The sequence below is a fragment of the Caenorhabditis remanei genome, chromosome V (assembly GCF_010183535.1).
Source record: "Caenorhabditis remanei strain PX506 chromosome V, whole genome shotgun sequence".
In the NCBI taxonomy this organism is placed as follows: domain Eukaryota; kingdom Metazoa; phylum Nematoda; class Chromadorea; order Rhabditida; family Rhabditidae; genus Caenorhabditis; species Caenorhabditis remanei.
Window position 1 is genome coordinate 2,600,953 of NC_071332.1, and position 14,900 is coordinate 2,615,852.

The 14,900-nt window shown below is 37.3% G+C and overlaps 2 protein-coding genes across 2 annotated transcripts; both read left to right on the forward strand.

The window, feature by feature from the left end:
* Window positions 1–253: 253 nt before the first annotated feature.
* On the forward strand, window positions 254–3,561 carry GCK72_016919 (uncharacterized protein; the record flags this gene model as incomplete). Its single annotated transcript, XM_003104309.2, has 8 exons — window positions 254–297; window positions 481–729; window positions 1,456–1,609; window positions 2,701–2,886; window positions 2,938–3,002; window positions 3,045–3,175; window positions 3,332–3,396; window positions 3,439–3,561. The coding sequence occupies 8 exons, from the start codon at window positions 254–256 to the stop codon at window positions 3,559–3,561; spliced, it is 1,017 nt and encodes a 338-aa protein (XP_003104357.2).
* Window positions 3,562–12,011: 8,450 nt separating this feature from the next.
* On the forward strand, window positions 12,012–13,500 carry GCK72_016920 (uncharacterized protein; the record flags this gene model as incomplete). The annotated part of the gene is made up of 6 exons (XM_053731774.1): window positions 12,012–12,146; window positions 12,301–12,486; window positions 12,538–12,602; window positions 13,119–13,249; window positions 13,299–13,363; window positions 13,411–13,500. 6 exons carry the CDS (start codon window positions 12,012–12,014, stop codon window positions 13,498–13,500), a joined length of 672 nt encoding a protein of 223 aa, XP_053580687.1.
* Window positions 13,501–14,900: the final 1,400 nt, after the last annotated feature.

Here is a 14,900-nt window from a genome sequence, read left to right on the forward strand (position 1 = left end):
TTCGTCTATTTTTCGTAAGATCTATCGTATCCAAATGATCAAGTATCCCCAGGAGGACACCTTATTCTATGGAAAACACGTTAACCTGAAAAACATCCAAAAGATGAAAAAATCAAATCCTTCATCAGAAAGCACGAGAGAATCCTCAAGGGGCTCTGATTACTCACTAATCAAGCCTTTCTCACTTAGCCACACCTTCTATTTGTGAGAAAGAGAGAATCTAGTCTCTCTCCCACTAATCGTCAGTTCCACCATGAATGCCAACTGCTCCGTGCTCCTCGCCTATTCATCTTCCATGTGAGTTATTGATTTATTATATCGGCACGCTTCTTACAACCACGCTCTACCGAAACCGAAGAAAATTGCCTGCGAAATTGAGAGACTCAGAAAAAAAGAAACATTTTTCAAGGTCATTTCGGTGGAGCACAGTTGTAAGAGCAGTGCGGAGCTAATAGCACTTCAGAAATCCAAAATTTCCAGCCCATTGAAACTGTCAATGTCCTATAGCCTCTTGCTCTCATGCATCGGGTTCCCAATATTTGCATGGGCCTCCGTGAAACTGTGGACCGGTGTCTACACGAAAAGTTTCCATCGCAACTTCCGACTGATCGTTCAAATGCACCTATTCGGGTTCATGTTGCATTGCAGTGGACGGATTGTGCTTCACACGTTGGATCTGTTCAATTACACCTTCTTGCAGCCATGTGATATGATTCCCAATATTTATCGGTGAGCTTTGAAGGGGTGGACAGGTGCGCTCTATTGCGGAAATTCTGGTAGTGATAGCTCATACAGTAGCCGTGCTCTATCGTCCGCTGACATAACCCTCGTCAAGGATGTGTGCAACTGCGCTCTGTCGACAATGTTCGGGGATAAGATAATGCTGAAATAAGTATCCACCAATGGAGTCGCTACGCAGCGAAACACATTGAAAGTAGCTCCCGAAAACGAGGACCCAGTAAGAGCGCTCCATCGATAAAACCCTGAGTCCGATAAACCAACTGTGAACAGAGTCGCTACGCAACCAAATGCCTGATTCTTTTAAAAGTGGTATCTTAGTAAGAGCGCTCCATTGTACACTCGTGATCATCAAGGCGAAGATATGTCTCCGTATCCATTAACTTGAGTCGATACGCAGCGAATTTATTGACTTTTTTGAAAAAAACTTTAATCAGGAATAACTTTTTTCCTAAAACAGCTATAGATGACATATATATCTTAATAGAACGAGAGTTTTTTGGAGAGTAAAATACTCTGCGCCTCTCCGCTTCTCACTTTTACTTGCGCTCAACTTTGAAGGCGCGTATCTCTGCAGGGTGAATAGCTATCAAAAAGTTGTCAACTACAAAAATCAAGATTTATTTTTGATCTACTCAATGGATACAATTTCAAATTCGTTGACCGGTGTTTTGGTTTCAAACTGTCTCCCGTTTCAAAACGTCCCCCAATTTCCAGATGCTTCATCTTCCGTCTCATGTACAACTTGGGTTTTTGGATCACCCACTGCACAGCAATTCCTCTTATCATCGAACGGTATATCGCGACCCGTCTGATGGGAAAATACGAGAACAAGCTCGTCTGGCTTGGCATCCTTCTTGCCTGTATGCAGGTGAGCTCTCATACTCACAATTTTCAGAAAAACAAGTGTCTAGTCTAGTCTGACGTCGGTTGAAAAATATGTGCATAGGTGTCTTCTGACTTGTCTGAGTCCTTGAGGGAGTTAGCAATTTGAGTGGCAAAAACAAACTATTTCTGGAATTGGATGATGTGATGTGTTGGAGGAGTGAGAGGAGGAGGGGGAGAGCGCAGAGAAACAAGACACTCTAGAAAAATTATTGGCTATTTTCGAACGCTTGTAACTTTTTTCACAATTATTCCATTTAAAAAAATTTACTTTTTCCTAATAGATTGAATCTTGATCTTTATTTTGGTAGTTCAAAACTTTATTCTATCTCTTCACACTGTCAAGATACAGAGCGTCAAAGCTAGCGTTCAAAAGAAGGCGAGAGAGTGTGCAAAAAGAGGAGGGTGTCTCGCTTCTCTGCGTCTCCTCCCCTCCGATCTCTTGCCATCCAAATTTTAAAGGCGCATAACTAAGTTGGGTGATGAGCTATCAAAAAGTTGTAAACTACAAAAATGAAGCCAAGTTCTTAATCTACACAACTAATGTAAAATTGAAAAAAATTGACAAGTTTTGAGAGAGTTATGAGTGGTCAAAGTTCGACAATTTTTCACCAGGATTGGGATTGACTAGTGTAATTTCAATAGAGCGTTTTTTTTTTGTAATATTGCTTACTTTTGCTAGTTTCTTACGACAATGTTAGAAAAATTATACAGATTTTATGTGCTAGAATGAGAAACGCAGACGGTCAGACGCTTTAGCTCCTCTGCGTCTCCTCCCCTTCCTATCTCTCGCCAAACCAAACTTTAAACGCGCATAACTGAGTTGGATGAAGAGCTATCAAAAAGTTGACAACTACAAAAATTAAGACCAAGTTTTGATCTATACAATAAATGTAAATTTGAATATGTGGAACAATATTTGATTAAGTTATGAGCGGTCAAAGGAAGGCAGTCAGGAAGAAGCGATCGAGCCTAGAAAGCTCAAATTCAACGCCCCGTATCTCAAAAGCTAGAAGAGCTATCAAAAAGTTTCCAACTACAAAAATATAGCCCTATTTTTTATCTAAAAACTTCCAGCCTTGCCTCGCCGCGATTCCCCTCTACTTCGCCTACATGAACCTCCGTTTTGATGGAGTCTTTATGCCCTACTGCTCCGTTTACAAACCCGGATCCCCAACGATTGCTAATATCAACTCAGGAGTGGCGATTTGTGCTCAAGTTGTGGCTCGTATCCTGTTTGGATTCCTGTTTAATGTTAATAAAGTAAGTGGCTTGGGGGGGGGGGTGTCTTAAATATATTTATTGTCATTTCAGAACCGCCGCGTCCGAATGCAAACCTCTCCGTTGTCCACAAGATTCCAGCTGGAGGAAAATAAGATGTAAGATCTTTAAATAAGAAAAAATTTTAAAGTTTTTTCTAGGACTATGCAATGTCTCTCCATCTACGCCAACTTCAGCTCCGTTTTCCTGTTCATCCAAATTTTCTCCTTTATCTACTTGCTCAGTGTCTCCCCAGAAATGCCAAAAGAGCATTATTTGGCTTGGATGGAATGTAAGACCCCTCTAACCGCGCTCTACCGAAACCAAAAAAAATAGTGTGCGAAATTGAGAGACGCAGAGAAAAAGTGACATTTTCCAATGGGTGGAGCGCAACTGCACCGAGCTAATATATAACGGATAAAAAATTTCAATAATTTTTTTCTTCCAGTCAATGCTCAATTCCCATTATACGGTATCGTTTCAGTGGTTTTGGTAGCTCGTAAGATCAGTTCGGTAAGTTTTTGAGTCGCTACGCAGCTAATGTCATATTTTCAGCTCCGCAGCAGTATCAACACGAATCTCAACCAACAAGTCCACCTGAATGAAACCAAGACGTATTTCGACATCTTCAACAAACAAATCGGAAATATTGGAAAGACACAAAAGAAGAAAAAGTGAATAACAAGTGCGCTCTATCGGGCGTTCGTTTGTTTTTTATTCATTATCGATAGAACGCCTTTGTTTCTGTGATAAAGCTTGTTAATCAGAATATCTTGGGAAATTTGGATAGACAGACAAACATACAATCGGGCAAGTGTCCCCAATCACTGATGATTCTGGTACTTGTGACGAACCGCACAGCAGTATACAGTAAAAATCATGGAATGGACATCCGGACACACGGACATCCCGATTCTGTAGCAAAAAAGTTAATTTCAGACCCTCAAAATACTGAATTAAAAACGACATAAATATATAAAATGACGGAATGCTATATCAATACACGAAAGCAATAAAACACATGTGAAAGTGAATTCAAGCGGTGACTATTGTACTATTGATTTTACTTTTCGATTCCGGTTTTGGATGGAATATTAGCATGACGAATCTGTAAATTTTTTGTATTGTTGATTTTGCCGTCTTGTGGAAGATGACTACCCGTCCAGAGCATGAATAGTCAAAAGTGACAGTGATGTAAATATAAACTTGAACCACGTAGCGTCGTTAAGATTTGATATAAAATTAAAGTTTATCATGTCTATCATATGCAAACAGTTTTGAATTACGCTCTGGAAAAGCTTTATAAAAAAATCAAAATTCTGAATCAGTGTACCTGAGCGAAAAACTGGATCCTGCGTTTTCTTCTTCTCACTATTTCGTAATTACTAATTCCTTCCACTTTTCCAAAACAAAATAATTTCAGAAAAGTTATCACATTAAGAGTGTTTGAAACAACGAAAGTTGCACATATTGTGTAAAACATAATATCTTCCATAAGAGCTGCGCATTCCGTTTCTTCCGGTCGCCATAAAAAGCATTCCGGATCGAATACGAATCCACAAGACGCTGGAAAAGTATATTTTGTGAGATGAATTTAAAAAAGTTGATCAATCTAATTTAACAATTTCAGAAACATGTAATTGAGTGGTCAAAAACTAGGTGAAGTGTTTTAATGGACCTATTCTGCGGTAGCAAAGAATAGTTTTCTGCTTATTTTTTGCTATTCAGAAAGTAGCAAAAAAAGCAAAAAACTCCTCGTTTGGAGGTATTTTTTGCTTGACCTTTTGGCTCAATAGGCAAAGAATGGTCTCAACCGCAAAGAATGGTCCCAAAATTTTTGGGTACACAGTTTTGAGAATTGAATGGTTCCAACTTCAAAGAATGGTCCCAACTGCAAAAAATGGTCCCAAAATTTTGGGTGACTCACCTTTCAGAATTGAATGGTCCCTCAAATTTTTGTATTTTTTTGGCTGATTTTTGACTGAAGGTGTGAGGCTGAAGACGTGGAAGAGAACTTTTTTGTTATTTCACCTTTTTCTTAGGCTTAGGTTGTTTCTTAGAAAATTGGGAAAAAAATTGACGAAAACTATTAATTTGTCAATTTCTGTCTTTTTTTTTCAATTTGTTTCCGAATTTCCGAGAAACCTAAGCCTAAGAGAATGGTGAAGAGTGGTCCCCACAAGAATCACACAGATTTTGTAAACTTTGTCCCTCTTTCAGCACACTGATTCGGAATCCCCCAAAAATTTTTTTGAAAAATTTCGGATGGATATCAGGTGGCCACGGGCCCTTCCTAAGCCTAGGTAAAAAACTTTGCGGTTGGGACCATTCTTTGCGGTAGGGACCATTCAATTCCTTGGGACCGTTTTTTGCGGTTGGGACCATTCTTTGCCTATTGAGCCGACCTTTTCTAGGCCATACGAAGATTTATGAAAGAATTTTTTGTGATTTTTTCAGCATCCATGTACTTTATCGCTACTTTTGAACTGAATTCGTAATTTTTTTGATATGATTTTTTCCGAACTTTGCTGAAAAATTCCAAAAAAATCTCCCGTAAATCTACACCAAGCACAGGTCTTGCAGCGAATGGCCTAGAAAAGGTCAAGCAAAAAATGTCTCGAATTCATTTGCAATATCAATAGTACTGAATGCAATATTACACTAAAAACTTGTTTTTCTCCAGTGCAACTAGTCAGAATTATTTCCTTACTTGGAATCAACCCGAGCAAAACAAATACCATTGACACCACGAACATTTCTAGGATAGCCCCAGCTATATACGCTCCGAATCCTGCAACCTGGCCAACGAATACATTAATCATTCTTGGAACATGGTTATAATCAAGTGATAAGGCGGTAATTGGAACCACCCAAAATAGAAATGCAGAGCAAACTATTGTATTGGGAACAGTTTTAGCCAAACAATATGTCATAAATCCTCCTCCTCGATCTTTTGAAAATCTCCAGAACAGATAAACATTGACGACCACACCGATGACGCCGACCTAAATTAGTATTTATTAGTCGGAATTTTGAAGAATTTAACTTACAAATAATATGGATAAAACATATATAAACATAGACATATTGAACTGAGAACTAAATCAAATAAACGCTTCTTTTCTAAAGTTATATCACTTTTAGAAACCGAAATTAGAAAAAAAAACACTGAATGATTTTCCTCGTTTAGAATATTCAATGTCGCCAGTACACTATTCAAAATCTAATGAAGAAAGGAGTGGCGGTCGGGAAAAGAGAGTGTAATTTGAAAAAAGGGCAGAAATCAGAAATACTAGGAATTGGTGCGTAGACAATAAACTGGTTATTAGATAGGCATTGTCTTGGTGGAGGTTTTTGGAAAACAACAATGATTATGCCAAGGGAAATGCGTTGAATTTGAGAAACATCTTCTTTAAAGGAGCACTGAAGTCATATTTTTTGTTTCAGATTATGATTCTTCAGATAATTTTGAGCAACTTTCATCATTGGTATTTTGAGTTATAAGCAAAACAGAGTTGCGCGGAATTCCGACTTCCGACTTCCGTTTTCAAAATTTTACTTCCGACTTCCAACTTCCGACTTCCGTTTTCGGATGTTTACTTCCGACTTCCGTCATTCCATAATTGTGGGATTTCGGAAAAGTACATCTCGCAGAAATAGAAGGAAAAATGGTCTAAAAAGACAGAAAATGAGCTTTTCTTCAGCCAAAAACTAATTTTCCAATGATTTTCGCGAATTTTATGAACTTTTTCTAGGAGTTTTTGAATCTTTGCGAAAAAATCTACTTCCGACTTCCGAGTTCCGACTTCCGGGCGTTTTTTCACTTCCGACTTCCGACTTCCGACTTCCGGATAAGAAATTTTACTTCCGACTTCCGGAAAAGAAAATTTTCACTTCCCAACATCTCTGGCGTTTAGACGATGCTTGAAACTTTTTCACGCGCCCTTGGCACCGTGCAGAAAATTTTTCCTTTCCAAGAAGTCCATTCGAGCGCATTTTCTCGACATGATCGACTAAACTAGACACTAGTTTAAAAATAAACCGATTTTCCAAATTTCTCTTCTCGAGATGAAGAACTACAAAAGCTCACTGTTCTGATCCGATGGAAATTAGCACGTAGAGCAGAACAATGAACGCAAATCAAGATTTTTCACGTCTGGAGACTCATTTCACACTTTGTGATCTTTCGTTCATCTCCATATTATGATGATATTAAAATATTTTAAATAAAAGATAAACTTTGAGTCTCGAAATAATCACATGTTTCATATACATGGCTAGAAGTTTCTAACTTTCACTCAGGCATTCATTTTGTGTTTTTTTTTCATTTTATTTCATTCCGGCCATGATGTTTATGAAGCTCCTTTTGTTAAGATGGTCTCGGGTCAAGGGAACTTTTGGTGTCTGAACTCCTCTGATTAGCGTCATCAAATGTTACGCCACCTGATGAGCTTCCTGTTGTTGGTAGGTATCGGGTGGTCTGCAAATCACCTTGAATTTTGAAAAATTTCGAAAATCTTTATCTTTTCGAGTTTTAGGTGTTTCCAGATGGTTTTCGGTGGAAAATATTGGACTGTAAAATTTGGAAAAAAAATGAAAACAGAGGTACAGTAGTCTCAGTATACCCGTTTCGATTCCAAAATGAAGCTAATGAAGTGCGTTCAATAGATTCTTATTGTGCAGGACAACTTTACAAGTTTACAACTAAGTTTGAGCTCTCACACCAATCTCAGAAACCATTCCTTCGTTTTAAAATTTATATTTTCCTGTAGATCAAAACTAGCTCTACATTTTTGTAGTTGACAACTTCCTCATAGCTATTCACGCTTTTGAGATACACGTCTTTAAAGTTGAACGGTGGCGATGAGAGGGGAGACGCAGAGAAGCTAGAGTGTCTGACTGTCTGCACCCTCTTTCCCTTTCTCACAGCCTTTAACTTAAAGCGATTACATCTCTAAAACTAAAAGAGCTATCGAAAAATTGTCAACTACAAAATAGAGAACTCACATTTTTCTATACAATGAAAATAAATTTGAAAATGATTCAACAATTTTCTGCGGGGATAGACTGTGGTAATATCAATAGAGCGTTTTTTTGTAATATTTCTTAATTTTGCTTGTTTTCTATGACAAGATTATACAAACTTTAAGTGAGTTAGTGAGAAACACAGACGGTCAAACGCTCTAGCTTCTCTGCGCTCTCTCGTCCTCTCCACCGCTAAAGTTCAAAGCCCCGTATCTAAAAAGCTAGAAGAGCTATCAAAAAGTTTTCAACTAAAAAAGTGTAGATCAAAAATAGTGTTTCATTTTTGTAGTTGGCAACTTTTTGATAGCTCTTCACGCTTTTGAGAAATTCTTCCTCAAAAATGGGTGGCGAGAGAAGGAGGCGCAGAGATGCAGGAGTGTCTGACTTCTCTGCGCGCATATCTCAGCAGCCTGCAGAGCTATCAAAAAGTTTCCAACTACAAAAATGTAGCCCTATTTTTTATCTACTCAACTTTTTTTGCTGATCCCACGCATTCATTTTCTCAAAACATAACAGGAAACATAATTATTTTCTCGATTCTGTCTTCATACTCAGACAATCAAAATGTCTACTCAACAAAGAATATTCCATTTTTATACATTTTCGTTAGATCACTCCCCTCCCCCCACTTACCTCCAAAAATGTCAACCTTTCGAATATAAATATTTGTCATTCTTATTATTCAATCTCTGCTCTTCTACCCACCAATAATTATTATTTCCTCTAAAACTTATAGAGTGTAGTCCATATATAGATATATATTCTTCCCACACCACTCTTTTTTTGGTTCCGCGTCCAAAAAGAAGCAAAAAAAGATGACATGAAGATTCTGGTCACTAGACCGTTGTCTTCTGATTTCTACTCCCGTTGGTTTTAGTAAAAAGGAAGAACTTTTTCAGAGCTATGCGTCAGAATTTCATTTAGTTAGTTCTGCAATTCTTGGAGAATTTCACCTGCTCCTGTTTTTTAAAGATGAATTCGACATTTAGTAACAATATGGCAATGTCTAGGTTCAAAACATCAGAATCTAGATCTTTTGGAAAAAAGGTCGTTTTCTAGGCTATAGTTTGACTATAATTTGAAGAAAAGCGGTTAAGGTTATTGGTATGTAAAAGATTAAAGAGTAGCAGAAAAAAATGAGGAACTTGTGTTTTTTCTTTTATTTCCTCATTTACATAGTTGTCATCGGGCCGTATCCGAGCCTTCGGGGACCTTGAGATAACTCGCTTCAAAATGACAATTATGAGTCCATCAACCTGTCAAATTGTAAGTCTCGGTGAGCTCTACTCGATTCTATTTTCATTTTCACTATAAGTTTAGTGAGAATCGCTGAACAACCTATTTAGTGGCCGGGCCTTGAACAGCAGGGCCTTAAATCAAGCCAGGCCCGGATACCGCCCGGTGACAACTATGCTCATTTAGGAGCTTAACTAAAACTCTGGCCTACTTTCACCACTTCCGCACTTACTACAGTACCGCACAAAAGGTTATCAACGATGACTATATTTTGTTGAAAATTACCAACTTTGACAGTGTATGTCGGTGTCACCTAATTGCCCGACAAGTTGTATTTTGTATGGATTGGACAGAGCAAAAATAGCGCATTTTTCTAGGGACACGACCATGAAAGTTACAGGTAATCAATGGAAATTAGAGAAATTTGGAAGCTATCCACTTTGACAACCTGTAACTTTCTTGATAGTGTCCCTACAAAAAAATGATCAACTACAAAAATTATGTGCTATTTTTGCTCTGTCCAACCCATACAAAATACAACTTGTCGGGCAATTAGGTGACACCGAAATACAATGTCAAAGTTGGTAATTTTCCATTGAAAACAGCCAAAGCGGTGATGAAGTTTATGCGCTCTACTACGTTCTGAAGTTTGAATCTAATTGTATAATACCAACCCAATTATTTTTGATACAAATTTCGTAATTGCTCACTGTTTCAGAACTTTGTCTTGAATCTATTATTCCTTGTCACGTTCCTATTTTTAAAGCGCATTTGCATTCATAAGTTATTTCCAACTCGAGGCTCAATCGCGCTTCAACGCTCTAGATCACTTTGTGACTTTGTGACCTCTCTGATCATAAAACAGCGTATCTTCTTATTTTTTTAATTCCTCTTATTGTCTAGCCCAGGCTTGGTCGAGAAAAACTATTCGGGAAAATCGAGAACGAAAAAAAATCTCGAAATTTTTTTTCGGGAAATCGAGTACTCGAAATTTTTCTCGAATTTTTTTTTCGAGAAAATTCCCGGTCGGGAAAAATTCTCGAAAAAATTTTTCGGGAAAATTCTCGTCGGGAAATTTTCCCGAAAAAAGTCGGGAAAACCGAGAAATCGAGTATCCCGATTTCCCGACCTCGACCAAGCCTGGTCTAGCCCCGCCCCTTTTTGACTTTTAAAAATCTAGGTCATCTGGACTATTCTTCATGTTCCAAATAGTTCATGAGAATAGACTTTCATCAGAAAGCAACACGTTACTCACAAAAAGTGCCTCCTCATTATTTCTACCTGACCAACTTCCATCTTGTTACATATTTTCTCAATATTTCTGATTTCGGTTGTCTTTCTTGATACACACGTTTCTTACAACCGCGCTCTATCGAAACCGAAGGAAATTGTGTGAGAGACATTTTTCAAGGGCATTTCGGTGGAGCACAGTTGTAAGCACTGTGCTCAGCTAATACATAAAAATTCTTAATTTCCAGATGACCACTATAGATTGCAACCAGATGGCCGCCTTGGCCAACTCCAAACTTCTCCGGTTCTCACTAATTACCAACCTAATTATCACATTGCTAACAGTACCCATCTTATTCTGGGCGACATGGAGACTATGGTCGATGAAATATTCGAAACTATTCCATACGAATTTCAAAATTATCATTCAACTTCACTTATTTGGATTTGGGTTGCATTGTACTGGAAGATGAGTTGGCTTTTATTTGTAGATCAAAAATGTTTTGAATTTTCAGAATTATTTTACATTCAATCGACTTGATAAACTACACAACTAGGGATAACCCTTGTGATATGGTGCCGAATATTTATAGGTGAGTGGGTTAGTGGGAAAACACAATTTTGGTAAAAAAACACAATTTTGGTAAAAAACACAATTTTGGTAAAAAAACACAACTTGTTGAAAAAAACACAACTTGTTGAAAAAAACACAACTTGTTGAAAGTCATAAACACAACTTGTTGAAAGTCAAAAACACAACTTGTTGAAAAAAACACAACTTGTTGAAAGTCATAAACACAACTTGTTGAAAGTCATAAACACAACTTGTTGAAAGTCATAAACACAACTTGTTGAAAAAAACACAACTTGTTGAAAAAAACACAACTTGTTGAAAAAAACACAACTTGTTGAAAAAAACACAACTTGTTGAAAAAAACACAACTTGTTGAAAGTCATAAACACAACTTGTTGAAAGTCAAAAACACAACTTGTTAAAAAAAACACAACTTGTGGATGAGTAAAACAACAACTTGTTGAAAAAAACACAACTTGTTGAAAAAAACACAATTTGGGTTTAAAAAAACACAAATTGTTGAAGAAAACACAAATTGTTTAAGAAAACACAACTTGTTGAAAAAAAACACAATTTGGGTTAAAAAAAAAACACAACTTGTTAAAAAAAAACCCAATTTGGGTTTAAAAAACACAACTTGTTGAAAAAAACACAACTTGTTGAAAAAAACACAACTTGTTGAAAAAAACACAACTTGTGGATGGAAAAACACAACTTGTGGATGGAAAAACACAATTTGTTAAAAAAAACACAACTTGTGGATGAGTAAAACAACAACTTGTTGAAAAAAACACAACTTGTTGAAAAAAACACAATTTGGGTTTAAAAAAACACAAATTGTTGAAGAAAACACAACTTGTTGAAAAAAAACACAATTTGGGTTTAAAAAAAAACACAACTTGTTAAAAAAAACCCAATTTGGGTTTAAAAAACACAACTTGTTGAAAAAAACACAACTTTTGGATAAAAAACACAACTTGTTGAAAAAAACACAACTTGTGTATCAAAAAACACACGATTTTCTCCATTTTCCCCATTTTCTAGATGCTTTATCCTCCGCCTAATGTACAACGCTGGCCTCTGGATAACCAACTCGACCGCCGTGTCTCTTGTAATCGAACGTTGGTTAGCCACCAAGAGAAGTGCCACCTATGAAGAGGAGTCCGTCATGTTGGGCGTGTTTTTGGCAGCGTTGCAGGTAACCTTGTGGGTGCCGTGTGGTAACCTTGTGGTAACCTTGTGGTAACCTTGTGGTAACCTTGTGGTGACCTTGTGGTAACCTTGTGGTGACCTTGTGGGAGCTTGTGTGCCCCCAGCAACTGCGCTCCACCGCAATCTCGCTTATTTTCCAGTTCGTAATCGCAGCCATCCCCTTATCCGTGCTCTACTCCAAAATCCAATTCGACGGAGTCGTTATGTACTACTGTGTTACCGCGCAAGCCTCCCTTCCTTACGTCGGTCAAATGAGTGCGGTCGTCGGATTCGTGTTCCAAATCTCCGCCAGATTCTCCTTCCACTACCTGTACCGTCAGAATAAAGTACGCGTCGCCGTGGCTTACTCTGATGAAAATTCTAGAACCATTATTCAGCACAATCGGGAGAGTATTCAACACTCGACGTTATCGAATCGCTATCAGTTGGAACAGAATATGAGGTAATGTCTTTCAAAAATAATTTTTGTGTAGATCATAAATTGAGCTATGTTTTTGTAGTTTATAGTTTTTTGATAGCTATTTTAGCTTTTGAGATATGCGCTTTCAAAGATTACCTGCTAAGAAGGACACGCAGAGAAGCTACATAGAGTGTCTGTCTCTCTGCGTCTCTCCCTCTTGACTATGCAACTTTTAAAGCGTTGTATCTCAATAGGGTGAAGAGCTATCATAAAGTTGTCAACTACAAAAATAATCTTCCTAAAATTTCACATATTTTGTTAGTTGACAGTTTTTTGATAGCTCTTCACGCTTTTAAGGTATGCACCTTTAAAGTTTATAGGGGAGGGAAGGGGACGCAGAGAAAGCAGGCACGCTCGCTTCTCTGCGTCTCCTCCTTGTTCGAAGGCTCATATCTCTCCAGCTTGCAACGCTATCAAAAAACTTCCAACTACAAAAATATAGCTCTATTCATGATCTAAATCCTCATAATATTTGAATTCCAAAATTCCAAGTTCCAGCTCAATATCCTGCCTCAAAACCTTCGCCAACATCTCCACCACATTCATAGTTATATATAACGTATGTTATATCACATTGATGTATCTGGCAGCTTCCTTGGAACCTTATCAATATTTTGGGATTCTGGAGAGTAAGTAATCGCGCTCTAATGACTATGTAAAAATTTTTTAACTTTTCAGTCAACCTAGCCTTTCCAACATATGCAATTATATCCATCATGGTGTTATCCAGGTCTATGAAGAAGGTATTTCTAGTATTCCGGAGGTCATTATAACTTTTTTTTAAATTCAGATCCGAAAACGAATTGGTATCACTCTTGTCGGCCATCTCAACACCTCTAATAACTACTACCACGATAATTTCAAACGACAGATAGCCTAGGTTTGCCCTACACCAGGACATATCATTAGCCTTGTTATTTTTGTTCAAAACTTTCAATAAATTCTTAGAATTTTACATGTTTTCAGTGTAAAAAACTACATTTCATTTGTTTAGAAGACGTGAGAAACATGAAAAGACGTCTCTAGTGATCCGTGATAATTATCGTTATTGAACTAAGAAGATTTTGATCGGAACGAAATCGCTTGAGTGGGAAATCGCAGATTTTGTAGCATAATGGAAAACCTTGAATTTTGATGAAGTATCAGATGGATTTGGTGGTAGATGAGTATTGAGAACAGATTCAGAATCCTCGGGACGTCTGAAGAGTAGAATGACTAGAGTCCGATGTTTTTTATTTACAGGAGGACGGAAGTTATATTTTTATTGCATATTCCAATATTTCAAAAAGTTCTAAGAAACCTTATAATATTGCCGTATATGCAAAAAATTCAATGCCTCTAAACACTACAATTCCCGTTCTCCTGACTCAAAATGAGCTTTGGTAGAAGAATTTTTTTCATGCGGCCGTGTAGTCCTCTCGGAAAAGATTTTTTCTAAATTCCTCGTTTCCTCAATTTTTCCAACAATAAATTGAAAGCTGTCATAAAAATAATGATTTTCAGTCCTCTATGACACTGCAATGTCAGTTTTAGTCAAAATTGGTTCAGTTGTCTTCAACAAAGTACATATATCTCGAAATTTGGAAATGCTATCACAAAAACTTTTACTACAAAATTGTTGCAAAAGTTGTGTTCTACATTTTTGTAGTTGACAACTTTTTGATAGCTTCTCACGCTTTCGAGATACGTGCCTTTAAAATCTCGCTTCTCTGCGTCTCCCCACTCTTGCTCAAATCTTCGAAGGTGCATATCTCCAAAGCTTGAATAGCTATCGAAAAGTTGTCAACTACAAAAATGTAGTACAAATTTAGCTCTATATTTTCGTATTTGAAAATTTTTGATAGCTTTTCTTGCTTTAGAGATATGCACCTTTAAAGATGGACGACGAGAGAAGGAGGTGCAGAGATGCTAGAGTGTCTGGCTTCTTTGCGTCTCTCATTTTCCACTATACCTTTATACATCTAATAACCATCTGCATTCTCTGCATGACGTTTTTTGTCTTTACCCCATTCAATTGAACGTCATTAACATTTTCATTTCAAAACATTGCTGCACTTTTTTCTGCTTCACTTATTCAAACTATGATATTTTAACTTTAATCTCTCAATTTTTTTGTATAAGCACGATCTATGTATTTAACATCAAAATGTAGTAGAGGAAAAGGTCACGTCCATATTCAGTATTTTTTGTTTCCTTTCGTAGAACATCACCATCATTGTCATCATAGAGATGTGTGATTCCATATCCGATTTTTAAAGAAAAAATGCAAAAATAAAAATG